The 12,662-nt window shown below is 45.6% G+C and overlaps 3 protein-coding genes across 5 annotated transcripts; 2 read left to right on the top strand and 1 right to left on the bottom strand.

Moving 5' to 3' along the window:
- The first annotated feature begins 1,596 nt into the window (after positions 1-1,596).
- Positions 1,597-3,301, top strand: LOC127771394 (LIM domain-containing protein PLIM2b). Its single transcript, XM_052297297.1, has 5 exons — positions 1,597-1,884; positions 2,002-2,101; positions 2,189-2,214; positions 2,308-2,397; positions 2,713-3,301. Exons 1-5 carry the CDS (start codon positions 1,597-1,599, stop codon positions 2,965-2,967), a joined length of 759 nt encoding a protein of 252 aa, XP_052153257.1. The 3' UTR covers positions 2,968-3,301.
- A 1,853-nt stretch (positions 3,302-5,154) lies between these two features.
- LOC127771956 (salutaridine reductase-like) lies at positions 5,155-6,836 on the bottom strand. Of its 2 annotated transcripts, XM_052297919.1 has the most exons (5): positions 6,664-6,836; positions 6,312-6,561; positions 6,132-6,194; positions 5,780-5,974; positions 5,155-5,680 (listed from the first exon to the last, which is right to left on the bottom strand). In XM_052297919.1, exons 1-5 carry the CDS (start codon positions 6,696-6,698, stop codon positions 5,300-5,302), a joined length of 924 nt encoding a protein of 307 aa, XP_052153879.1. In that variant the 5' UTR covers positions 6,699-6,836; the 3' UTR covers positions 5,155-5,299. The 2 variants fall into 2 exon arrangements, with proteins under 2 accessions (XP_052153879.1, XP_052153877.1); XM_052297917.1 differs by lacking the exon at positions 6,664-6,836 and having other exon boundaries at positions 6,312-6,653.
- Positions 6,837-10,353: 3,517 nt separating this feature from the next.
- Positions 10,354-12,443, top strand: LOC127771955 (salutaridine reductase-like). Of its 2 annotated transcripts, none has more exons than XM_052297916.1 (5): positions 10,354-10,493; positions 10,948-11,191; positions 11,283-11,357; positions 11,584-11,778; positions 11,859-12,443. In XM_052297916.1, the coding sequence occupies exons 1-5, from the start codon at positions 10,459-10,461 to the stop codon at positions 12,237-12,239; spliced, it is 930 nt and encodes a 309-aa protein (XP_052153876.1). In that variant the 5' UTR covers positions 10,354-10,458; the 3' UTR covers positions 12,240-12,443. The 2 variants fall into 2 exon arrangements, with proteins under 2 accessions (XP_052153876.1, XP_052153875.1); XM_052297915.1 differs by having other exon boundaries at positions 10,930-11,191.
- The last annotated feature ends 219 nt before the right edge of the window (positions 12,444-12,662 follow it).

The following is a 12,662-nucleotide window of genomic DNA, read 5'->3' as shown; positions in this document are numbered from 1 at the left end:
TGCTATATTTTTCGAGCGAATGAGCGAGAGGGAGAGGAGGAACCGTTAGTATATTAATTAAACGGACTACTGTTCCTTCGCTGATGTAATGATGTACTACTCCGTATCATAAGCTGCCCCGTACCAAAAATGATTAACAGATGCTGCCGGTAGTAGTTCGCATGCTGACATGCAATAGCAACGCACGGACCAGTAGAATGCTCGTTTTGATGCGTTCTACGTGGATTAACAGAGACAGATCAACACTAAAATACCTTCTTAATCCTTATTTGGCACTTACTTCTGGCTTGACGTTCCGAGCTATCCAAGCATCATCATTCACCCCTGCATTCATCCTTAATTTGCAGATCCTCTTCAATGACTTTTCAGTTTTATTCCTGAAAGGGAACTCATGCATGCACGAATCCTGCAGGAGAACAAAGAGCAGAAATTTTTTTTCTGCGTTTAGAGTAAGAAGTATAAATTATAGTATGGCAAATTATAGGTCTCTCTTGCCTCACTTGAAAGAAAGACGCGAGAGATTTTGTGCCATGGGCCTAGCAGGCTATCATCCATGGGCCAAACTAATGGGCCAATAAAACAGGCGAAATGAGCACTCAGATTTGTTTTTTTTAATTTTCATTGCTATATATTATTATCATAATTTTAATTAATTAATATATACATGTCTGGACTCTGGACTAGGGGTCTAAGACATTGATTTTCTACACTAATCCTGCAAATAAAAAAAACGAGTCCAGAAATGGATTTTCTACACTAGGCGAAAGAATGCTATTCCCGTAAAAAAAAGAAACATTAGGTGCAATTGCACCCTTTACTTGCATACAGACTAAATAGTTATAAAAAATTGAAAAATATTTTAGATTATTCTGATGTTAGAAGCATATGTACCAACATGCATAGTTAAATACTCTCTCTATCTACTTTTGATAGTCATATTTTATCTTGGCACACAAATCAATGATAAGTAATTCTACTTATCATCTATTTAAACACGCTACTAGTTATTCCTCGTAAACAAGCATTCATTAATATTTACATTTCTCCATGCCCATGTAACCAATCTTGTGTGGAAATCCGAGAAAGTTATTAAGAGGATAGGTTGTTGGATTGAAATATGTGTATCAAAAATAAACTTTCATATTTAGAAATATTACTATCAAAATTAGATGGAGGGAGTATGATTTGCCCTAAGAAACAAAATTAATAAAAATTAACAGCGAATGCAGATAAAATTTATTATTTTTATTTCTTGAAGAGTAGATCAAATTTGTAGTTGCATGCTTATGTCTAACTTATATTATTATCATAACATATCTTGCTATTCTTTTTTCAAAATTTTAATTAATTAATTATACAACGTGCATATACTTGAGTGTAATTACATCTGGGTATTAATAATACTTCCCCCTATGTACTATATTTGATTTTACAAGTTGGCCGGAGGAAAATCCGATACAATAACCTAGTTTTCCAGTACTGTTTGAAAACCACATGCAACAAACGAGAACACATGCATGCGCTTAAAATCCACTTCCCCTCTAAACCAAGCGTTTCTTGACGAAGTCTGTGCGGCGCAGAGACCGCCCGCCCCCTATGCTCGCTCCCGTTCCTTTGCCATCCCCGGGAGCCCCCCGTTGGAGCGGTTTCGTCTATATCAACTCGCTCCTCGCGCCCCGGAAGGAGAGGGAACAGCGAGGGGGCGGGCGTGCGTGCGTCGTCGATCGTCGACAGTCGTCTCTTGCCACCATGTCTTTCACCGGCACGCAGGACAAGTGCACGGCGTGCGACAAGACCGTCCACTTCATCGACCTCCTCACCGCCGACGGCGTCCCGTACCACAAGACCTGCTTCAAGTGCAGCCACTGCAAAGGGATTCTCTCGGTAACGCTCAACAACACCAGATTTTCTTTTTCCCTGTGGGAAATCGATCGTAACTCACATGGTTAATTGTGATCGCGCGCGGCAGAGGCACGTTGATTAACTTGTGTGGGATCTTAGATGTGCAGCTACTCGTCCATGGACGGCGTCCTCTACTGCAAGACCCACTTTGAGCAGCTCTTCAAGGAGACGGGGAGCTTCTCCAAGAAGTTCGCGCCAGGTAATGTAATGTACTGCGGGTAGAGAGGTTTGGTTTCATATCAAAAAGGCTTATTGATCTTGACAGTTTACTGTGTTACTTGATCAGGTTGCAGATCTACAGACAAGGAACTGGTACAGTAGACCCGCGAAACTGTCACCTTTTAGCATTTCTCTGTTTCATTTCTCTTGTCCAGCTGTGGTAACTGGACCAAATGCTTTGCACAGGCAAGGGCCCCAAGCAAGATATGTTCAGCGTTTTCTGGAACTCAGGATAAGTGTGCAGCCTGCCAGAAAACAGTGTACCCACTAGAAAAGGTACACGCTGCAATGCTGTTTTACTCAAATGAAAATTCTGTAAGAAACGTCAGAAGGTTTAACCCAACCTCCCACTTCCATTGGAGAAACCCATTAGTTTTTCATGAACCTTTTCTGCTTCTTTCACAAATGTCAACACTGCTGAACTTTCTGAACCATAATGGATTCCAATTGCAAAACCATCAACTGACATAAAGTGAAAAAAGAGAGAAAAAGTTACAGCCCAATTAATTTGCCTCTGAATAAATGATTTAATTTTCTGCATGTTACTTTTGGAAATGACAATATGACGCCACGCTATCCTGTTTTATTCAGCTAACTTTGGAAGGTGAGTCATACCACAAGAGCTGCTTCAAGTGCTCTCATGGAGGCTGCATCCTGACCACCTCCTCCTACGCGGCGCTCAACGGGGTGTTGTACTGCAAGATACATTTCGGGCAGCTGTTCATGGAGAAAGGGAGCTACAATCACATGAAGAAGAAGAGCGAGTCCCAGGAGGTGTTGCCGGAAGTGGTGCCCGAAGAGCAACCGGCGCCGCCGCCGCCAGACGAAAATAGAGAGGACAACTAGGACGACGAAACGAGCCAAACACATACGGTGATACACGGATCTCTGGAGTTTCTGTTTACTAATTTTGCAACGGTTGTTTATTCCCTCCTCTTTTTTTGCTCGTGATCCTCCCTGTGTGCGAGTAGTCTGTCAAGCTGTAAGTGTACGCCTTCGTTTCATAGGAGGCTCATGAAAATGGCAGGTTGACAACAATGGCATGCGACTGACTGCCAGCCTCCTGTGAAAAATCTGTAATTTCTGTAACTACTACGAATTGATCATACTTCCTAGCAACCTTATCCTTCTAACATCATGTTCTTTAGCTACCCTGCTAATTGAGTCTTAATCCTCGTCTCCGTTGATGTGCACAAAACACTAAACAAACGTAATAGAAAGTAAATTATATTACGGGATGCTTTCACAAACTGATAATCGTCTGCATTGTTCAGTAAACTACTTCACTTGAAGGGTTACACGACGGTTATGGTAGAAGAACAAACCTGTCGGCCCACCTGCCGGCGAGATGGCCACCATGACAATGCTACTGGCACCCTCCTCCGCCGTCAGCTCTCCGGCGTGGTAGTTAATATCAGCCATGCAGTAACCAGGGTGTACACTGTGTAGCCATTGATAATCTGCGAGCGACGACACAACATGTCAACATGATTTGGCGCTGGTCTTTCACTCGTACTCGTATGCTTGGTGTATGTGTATCCTTGTCATCTGACGTACTCCATCCGTCCCACAAAAAATCCATTTCTAGCATCCTAAGGAAAAATTAGTGGAGATAAAGAATAACTAAAATACCCTTAATCATCAAAAATAGTAGTAAGAGTAATAGGTAGGTAAAGGGTATTGAAGGGATAAAACTTATTATTTTATACGCTGAGAGTAGGTAGAATTATAGAAGTTAGTTTTTTATGGGACAAAATTCAAATTATAGAAGTTGAGTATTTTTAGGATGGAGGGAGTACGCCACAGAGGCATCGATGTGCCATCAGTTGGGTATGCGGACCAGGAGTCCAGGACAGACCAGTGTTGTGGAAAACGGATAGTACGTCCGTTAATTCGGAAACGGTGAGCAGTCCATCAGGACAAGGTGATACGGGCTTCATTAATCGGCAAAGAACGCGTAAACCCCATAATTAGTGACTAGTTTTCTGACTAATCGACAGTATAATCACCGTTATTACATGGCCCAGCCCACAGCAATCCAACCCATTACTATGTTCTCTAGCATATAGTTGTATATTTGCTGTTCCAAATTTCCCGCAGCTCACAGCAACATGTTCTTTCCATCTAATCCTCTTTCAAATGTAATATGATGTCCAAGATCTTATGTTAATCTTTTGTTCAAATTTCAAATAGGTCTCGAGAAGAAAAAAAAATTCTCAAATAGATGCAAAGTTAATGTCATATCATGTATTTCCCCTCCTAAAAGAGGCAAACTATTATCAACTACGTACGTGTATTTGCAAACATTAAATTTCCGTTAAATTCCGATTAATCGTTTAGCGGTACCCTCTCCGTCCAACATCCGCATACCGTATTCCACAACATTGGGACATACTGCTGCTTTATTCTCCGACCCCATGGAAATGCAGGCTCGGAGTCGTCTTCTTCTTTTTTTAAAAAAACCGAGATCGGAGTCTCTTTCACCAACCGCGTTTAGGTGAACGGTGAAGGATCAATTTACATGGTCATGGTGACTCAGAGCAATCGGATCAAATTTGTCCATCGTGACTTTGAAGTGTCGTGGCCGTCAGTTGGGATAGAGCTTGTGCTGCTTTGGGCGACGGAGTTTTGTTCTCCGAACCCCACTTTCGTTCGATTCAATCCAATCTGAACCCCGCTTTCGTTCGATTCAATCCAATCTGGCATGACTGCGAATACCATGTGGGCCTAAAGGCCTAATTAGATCAGCCTACTTGTTGTGGTGCTGTCTCTGCTAAGAAGGCTCACACAATACTACTGCAATGTAGGCCGAAATCGCTTTCTAAGGGCCTGTTTGGCACAGCTCCAGCTCTAGCTCCACCCCTCCTAGAGTTGGAGCTCAGCCAAAAAGTTTCAGCTCCACCAAAACTAGAAGTGGAGTTGGCTCTCTCACAAAATGTACTAGAGTTATGGAGCTGAGTTTAGGCAGCTCCACAACTTCACTATAGACTCAACTCATGAAGCGGAGTTGGAGTTGAGAGAGACGATTCAATCAGAAGTAAAATAGACTTATTCCCAGAATGAACAAGTTCATAATTTAGCAACACCTGGATTCAGGGCTTCAGGCCCGAACTTCACTGCGCTAACGCTGGCCCAAGATCAAGCACCATGTTCTTCAATTTCTTGGGCCTCGCCGTCATCACACGAACGACGCCTCCTTGCCCTCGTCGAAGAACGCGCCGGTTGGCCCGCCGTCCGGCAGCAGGGCCACCGTCACGACGTTCCTCGCGCCCTCCTCGGGCGTCAGGAACCCCGAGTTGATGGTCAGGTCCGTCTTGACGTAGCCTGGGTGCGCGCAGTTGATGCGCAGCGCTGGGTGCTTCCTCGCCGAGATCCTCGTGTACGCGTTCATGGCCACCTTGGCCACCTTGTACGCCGCCGACCCCATCGGCCATCCGTGCGCCTCCAGCTCGCCGGCCTCGAAGTCTTTCAGGAAGCTGGCCAGCACCTCGTCCAGCCGTTCCTCGGTGAGGTTGTCAATGTCGTCCAGCTCCTTCCTCAGATCCTCGTTGCCGAGGAACTACTCTATCGGGAGTAAACGGGAAATTAGGGAGGAAAACTCGATCGATTTAGATCTAATCCTGCTTTAATGTGTTACGATCGATTTGAAGAAACTTACTCTTAGCAGTCCTAAGGCGGACGAGACATTAACAATCTTCCCCTCGGAGGAGGACAGCAGCAGAGGCAGTAAGCCTTGGATTACATGCTTCGCGCCATAGTAGTTCGTCTGCACGCCGTTCTTTGCAGTGTCGTACGTCTCCCGTCCCTGTTTACGCATCCATTGAAGTCTCTGAAGCACATCCATGCCAACGAACTGTTGCACGCGTCAACAAATAAACTTGGTTCAGTGCAACTTACAACTTACAAGCAGTTTCTACGCTGGAGCCAATTCAGTGTTTTTTTTTGGTGATGAACAAAATTTTAATGGCAAATCATAATCCAGAAAAAAAAAGAATCATGCGTGAACTCACCTGTTCCTCGTTGTTATCTACTCCTTGGGCGTACTCCATCCCGCCAACCGCGGCATTATTCACCTGCAAAACAGAGCACATCTCCTCTCTGTCACTGGTCAGGTCCGAAGCAGAGTAGCGGTAGGCTAGTAGTAGTTGCTGTATGCCTGTATCGATCGAGCAAGGAGAAGGAGAGCTTGCCAGTATGTCTAGCTTGCCAAAACGAGTCTTCAAGAAATCAGCCAACCGAGCAACGCTGGAGCTGTCCGTGACCTCCAGCTGATGGAAGACGACGCTGGAGAGGCCCATCCCTCTGAGCCTCTCGGCGGCCTCTACGCCCCTCGTCTCGTCCCTGGCCGTCAGAACAACCGTGATGCCGGAGGCGGCCAGCTGCCGGCACACCTCCAGCCCGATCCCTTTGTTGCCGCCGGTGACCACAGCAACCCTGGCGCTGGCAGTGCGCCAGTGACAAAGCAGAGCAGATCGTGTTACTAGTACTACTACCATGCATGGCTCCCGATTACAGTGTCTCTACCAAGAAAATCGTACGCACCTTTGGCTCCGGAGGCTGGAGGTGGCTCCTTCCATTTTGTGCCGTACAAGCAGATGCACAAATGCCTAGCTTCGATCCACACCAAGTTTCTGATTCGACCAGTGATGCAGCTGATGCTCTCTTCTTTGAGAAAACCAGACCGACGACTATATATATCTCCGGTGTTTCTTGTGGTGGTGAATGGTGAAATGTACCCCCGGCAATTTATGTGGTGGTGAATACTGATGGTGCCAGCAGCTCAGTTTTCTACCCATATGTGTGGTACATTCGGCAGTAGCCATTGAATAGGAGATAAAGACTGGGGGGCCAATGTCTTCATAGCACCAACTTTTCGCCCATCTACACAGCACTGACAAATTTTTACTATCACCGTCCGTAAATACCTGTTGTTGATTACTACTCTCTTTATTTCAAAATATAAATCACAATCATGTATTTTTTATGTTTTATAATACAAGTCACGTACGGATACATGCAATTAACTAACACCCCATGACCCCATCCTCTTCTTAATTTGTTTTCTTTTAAATACTCCACTCTCAATGTCTCTAATCCTATCGGTTACATGCATTGAATTTATTGAGTGATCCAAACCAGAAAATTTCTTAGTCTTTGTGTTAGCGATATGTGTACTTATATTTTGGAATTGGGAGAGTATTTTATATCCAAATGTTATCATGTTTTACATAATATTTTAATGGTTACTTAAAAACGATATCATATTTTAATGATAGTTGCGCCTTATATTTAAGAATGGAGAGAACCAAAATTTTCATTTTCTCATTTTTTCCCTTCTTTTCGCTTCTTCCTCCACTGTTATCCTTCTTCTCTTCTTCCTCCATCGTTCATCTTCTTTCTCCAGCTCCTAGTGAACTCCACCCAGGGGTTGTGCGCCACTTCTTGGATCCACTCACTTGCCACCCCACGGCCTCCTCGGCGGCTATCATGATGTGAGAAGAGGGAAGCGGAGGCGATGGTGAAGAGCTCGAGACCGTGTCGCTACTGCTCTGCCTCGAACCTCGAGGCGGCCTCGCTGCGGCTCCATCTCGTCCCCGTTGCCAGCGCTACCCCGCCTCGTCACATCGATCTGCATGGCCAGCACCACCTCGGCCCGAGCCAGAAATGAGGTGGGGTCTGCCGGATATGAAGAAGCAACGATGAGGTGGCCTCCCCGATAGCCAACGTTGTCTAGTTGATTTGAAGAAGCAATGACAATGACGGGGAGCTCCTGGTTGCCGTCAAGTACAGCTCGAGGTGGAGATAAGGGAGAGGGTGGGAAACTCGTGGTCGCTGTCATCGACTCCGGCCCTGAGCCTCCACTCCGTCGTCTGGCCAACCTCACCGCTGGTGCCTCTTTCTCCGGGCCGACGTTGTCTCGTCGATTTGAAGAAGCAGCGGCAACGACCGGAAGTTCTCTTTTCCCCTTTCTTTTCGCTACAACTGTTGGCCGTCGATGCACGGGGCGCTCACCTCAACAACCAACTCGCTCTGGCTGGCAGTGGAAGGGAAGGGCCCAAGCGGAGCTAGCCGGTGTGAAGGAGGTGATGGGGGCAACCCAAGCGGAGCTAGCTCGTGCAGCAGAGATGGGAAAATTGAGGGCCTCGACGGTGGCGACCTAGCAGAGCTAGCTTGCACCGCGGAAATGGGGGAAATGGCGGTGGCAAGGGGAATAGGAAGGGCCTCTGCCACTGCCATTGTCGTTTCATCCGCACCCCTCTCTTTCACCTAAACCATCCGTCTTCCAAGAGGCTGGCCGCCATTGCCTCCCTTACCGAGCTTGTCGAGCATGGAGGACCACCATGGCGCCTCATGACATTGTTGGCCATGGGCGGTGAGTTCGCGCCGCGGATTCCGCTTCCGTGCCTACCAAGTCGTCGAGCATAAGAGATGGGGGCGGCCTCCCTCTTTCTCTAGTGGATAGTGCCATCTCTCACTCTCTCTCTCTTGCCCACTGTCGCCTCCACCAACATCCAGATGTGGATGAAGAGAAAAGAAGAAGGGGAGGAAAAAAAAAGGTAGAAAGGGGAAATTTTGCCATGTCATCTTCCATGTGATATGCCACGTAGGCAAGATCACAATCAAACAAGGTTTTGGACCGGAATGATACAATAACCAAGTTGGACCTCGATACCCGCTTTATAAGTTTGTGGACCTAGGTGAAATATGCTTACAAGTTTAAGGACCGCTTGTGTAATTTACTTAATTTAAAATCCAACCCATAACTTTCTAAACGAAAAAAATCAAACCCATAACTAACCCAAACCAAATCAACGAGCTCGATCAGTAACCCAAACCACTCCAATCCATTAGGCATCTATGGGTTACCACTCTAAACCATTAGCCATTTCTTAAGTCCATAACTATATAAATCCTGCCAGTGATTACCAATTGACACCATGTAGTGTGCCATCTCATTCCAAAAACGTCCGAAACAGTATTGAGGGTTAATCGTTTGGTTTGATAAGTTTGGGTGTTGAATGTCCTTTTTTTCAAACAAGGTTTAGTGGAATAATTTGGATTGTCAAAAAATTGTATTTTCTAATATTTGTTAGTTATAGATTGCGATCAAAGTTAAAATATGTACTCCTAGCCATTTAAAAGAAACAATTATCTATTGTCCCAATGTAGCCTGGGACCATCTCCTAGGCTCCCAGCTCTACCCTATACTACAGGCCTGTTTGGGGAGCTTTTAGCTGCTGCCTGCTGTAGCTTCTCCCAGAATCAAAAACTCCCCTAAACAGTTCTGTTTTTAGTCCAGATTCTGAGAAGTTTAGTTGTAGAATCCAGAAAATGAATTAGAAGCCAGAAGCTGGGTTTCCTAGCTTTTTCAGATTCTCAGAAGCTGGCTACCAACCAGCTGATTCTCAGAATCTTAAGTTACCCAAACAGGCCCTACGTCATAGTGTTTGGATCCCTGTCATATTGGATGTTTAGACACTAATTAGAAGTATTAAACGTAGACTAATAATAAAACTAATTACATAAGTGGGAGTTAATTCGCGAGACAAATTTTTTAAACCTAATTAATCCATCATTAGCATAATAATTCAGTCTATGTTTGGCTCAATATATAGATTTGTCTTCTGAATTATTCAAGGTTATGGAATAGGTTTTATCATTAGTCTACGTTTAATATTTCTAATTAGGGGTAAATATTCGATCTTACATGGATCCAAACCTGATCCAGACACCACCTAATAAATCAAACTATCAAACGCGTCGGACGGTCAGAACTTGCCAACACGGTCTGCAGATCCTGTCATCCTGGGGATTAAAAAGAAAAAGAAATCGTTCCCTATCTCCATTTTGCTTTGTTTATGTTCCTACTAGTTGACGATTTGTGCCTGGTTTAGTTACCAAAACTTTTTTTCCCCGAAACTTCGCATCGAATCTTTGGACACATACATTGAGCATTAAATATAGATAAAAATAAAAACTAATTGCATAATTTGTATAGAAATCGTGAGACGAATCTTTTGAGCCTAATTAGTTCATGATTACCTATAAGTATTACAATAATCTAAATATGCTAATGACGGCTTAATTAGACTCAAAAGATTCGACTCGCGGTTTACAGCCGAGTTATGAAATTAGTTTTTTTTTTCATTCGTATCCGAAAACCCTTCCAACCTTGGATCAAATATCCGATGTGATCTACCAATTTTCTTTTCCCCGATTAATGATAGCTCTCCGGCATTTCCGTACTTTAGCCAGCAAACCATCCCCTACTACTCCTACCTTCTTGCTGGAGCTCTCCTACTAGTACCTTCTTGCTGGAGCTAGACTTGCCCGATCATGGAAGAAACCATCTTCAGTTCCACGCACACAAGGTATGTAGCAGCATACTAGCATTAGCAGCATATTAGCATGCGCCGTATCTGATATCTGTCATTCTGTAAGGGGTTATTTCGGTAGAATCCGAACTTTCTGATAGGATCGAAAACGCAATCACTCGTTTTTCATTCAAATTAAAAAAACTGAATCTTTAGATATTTAACAAAATTTATCCAGATTTTATCTTCTTTTTATTGGTTTATCAACGGATTTTACAAAATTCAATGATACCACTCATGAAGTCATGAGTGGATTTTGATCCGGTATAAGGATTGTGAATCCACTGAGAGATTAATTAGACCCTTGCCGTACGTGTAGGACTAGGACATCTTACTAGAATCTGAGCTCCACTTTCTATAATTTTGAGTAATGGCCATTGGCCGCTAAGCGAGAATGCATACTGATATATACGTACTAGTATTTGCAATTCAGTTTGGTTGCCGATGCTAGGATTGCTGTAGTCACCGGCGGGAACAAGGGGATCGGGCTGGAGGTGTGCCGGCAGCTGGCCGGCAACGGCGCCACCGTCGTTTTGACAGCCAGGGACGAGGCGAAGGGCGCGGCGGCCGTCGAGAAGCTCCACGGGCTGGGGCTCTCCAGTGTCATCTTCCACCAGCTGGATGTCACGGACGCTTCCAGCATCGCCAGATTAGCCGAATTCTTGGAGTCCCGCTTTGGGAGGCTGGACGTCCTGGCAAGCTATCTTGTCTTCGTTTGCAGATTTTTCTCATACGGTTTTTGAGCTTCTGACATGATCACCGGTTGCTGGATGCTCTAATCTGCAGGTGAATAATGCCGCCGTTGGTGGGATTGTGCCCGTTGACGATCCATCTTTTGGTCTGCTGCCCACTGAAGAAAAGGTTAGTACTAGTATCAGACTATCAGTTACCTGCATATATACCACCGTACGTGCTGAAAACCACGGCTCTGCCTCTAAGCAAATCTGCTTTTAAGCAAAGCAGTCGATCTAATCGACGGCCAGAATGTCATCGTAATAACGCCTGTAGGACCAAAAGTTGCGTGCGTTTTACTCCTGGACAGTGGACAGGGTTCATCGTCTCATTGATTCGTTGTTGTGTGGTGCAGTTCAGCGGCATGGATGGGCATCAGAGAATTGAATGGATGTGGAAGAACTGCCGACAGACGTACGACGCTGCAAAGGCCGGCCTGAAGACGAACTACTATGGCACGAAGAATGTCACTGAAGCACTCCTCCCTCTCCTGCAATCCTCCTCCGATGGAAGAATCGTTAACGTCGCATCAAGCTTCGGGCTGCTAAGAGTAACGGATTCCCATTGATCTCTGACGATCCAATCTTATTCTTGCAATCCCAGACCGCTGATACAAATGACTGTATGCAGTTCTTCACAAACGAGGAGCTGAAGCGAGAGCTGAACGACGCCGACAGCCTCAGCGAGGAGAGGCTGGACGAGCTGCTGGGCATGTTCGTGAGAGACTTCGAGGCCGGCGCAGTGGCGGAGCGCGGGTGGCCGACGGAGTTCTCGGCGTACAAGGTGGCCAAGGCGGCGATGAGCGCGTACGCGAGGATCCTGGCCAGGAAGCGCCCCGCGCTGCGCGTGAACTGCGTGGACCCAGGGTACGTGAAGACCGACCTGACCAGGAACTCGGGCCTCCTGACGCCCGAGGAAGGCGCGAGCAGGGTGGTGGCGGTGGCGCTGCTGCCGGCCGGCGGGCCGACGGGCGCGCTGTTCGACGGCGGCAAGGAGGCGTCCTTCGTGTGAGTGTGTGTGACGTGTACACGGTTCCGCTGCCGGTGGGCCCACCACGTCTGTATGCTCTCTGGACTCTGGAACCGTGTTTCCTGGTGGGCTGTGCGATGAACACTTTTTTTTTTTTTTGATCAAAGGGCAAACGCCCTCCATTTCCATTAGGATGAACACATGTGATCGCTAATTTGCTGTTTTTATTATCACTTGTATGGAGTACCTTTTATTTTCCTGTAGGATCATCGATAAATTTTATAGTTATTTTTTTAAGGGAAAACACTTGAATATAGCGGAAGAAAAAACAGTCCCCTAGGAACAAGAAAAGTGAAAAACTTTTTACACTTTAAATATTATACATGGAGGAGCAGAAGGTCCTGCAAATGCTTTGCTCCTGCCATCGCCCACCGTGCCTCTGCCTTTATCTTGGCGAAGAGCAAA

The sequence above is a fragment of the Oryza glaberrima genome, chromosome 4, assembly GCF_000147395.1.
Source record: "Oryza glaberrima chromosome 4, OglaRS2, whole genome shotgun sequence".
NCBI classification, from domain to species: Eukaryota; Viridiplantae; Streptophyta; class Magnoliopsida; order Poales; family Poaceae; genus Oryza; species Oryza glaberrima.
The sequence above is the reverse complement of the archived record's forward strand: the minus strand, read 5'-3'. Positions and strand labels throughout refer to the sequence as shown.

Excerpts from the sequence above, each read along its gene's own strand:
- LOC127771394 (XM_052297297.1), top strand. The coding sequence starts at position 1,597 with ATGCTCGCTCCCGTTCCTTTGCCATCCCCGGGAGCCCCCCGTTGGAGC. Across the intron at positions 1,885-2,001 it reads ACTGCAAAGGGATTCTCTCG|ATGTGCAGCTACTCGTCCAT; the intron begins GTAACGCTCAAC and ends GTGGGATCTTAG. Across the intron at positions 2,398-2,712 it reads CAGTGTACCCACTAGAAAAG|CTAACTTTGGAAGGTGAGTC; the intron begins GTACACGCTGCA and ends TGTTTTATTCAG.
- LOC127771956 (XM_052297917.1), bottom strand. The coding sequence starts at position 6,617 with ATGGTAGTAGTACTAGTAACACGATCTGCTCTGCTTTGTCACTGGCGC. Across the intron at positions 5,975-6,131 it reads TAGATAACAACGAGGAACAG|TTCGTTGGCATGGATGTGCT; the intron begins GTGAGTTCACGC and ends CGCGTGCAACAG. Across the intron at positions 5,681-5,779 it reads CCGCCTTAGGACTGCTAAGA|TTCCTCGGCAACGAGGATCT; the intron begins GTAAGTTTCTTC and ends CCGATAGAGTAG.
- LOC127771955 (XM_052297915.1), top strand. The coding sequence starts at position 10,459 with ATGGAAGAAACCATCTTCAGTTCCACGCACACAAG. Across the intron at positions 10,494-10,929 it reads TTCAGTTCCACGCACACAAG|TTTGGTTGCCGATGCTAGGA; the intron begins GTATGTAGCAGC and ends TTTGCAATTCAG. Across the intron at positions 11,358-11,583 it reads TGCTGCCCACTGAAGAAAAG|TTCAGCGGCATGGATGGGCA; the intron begins GTTAGTACTAGT and ends TGTGTGGTGCAG.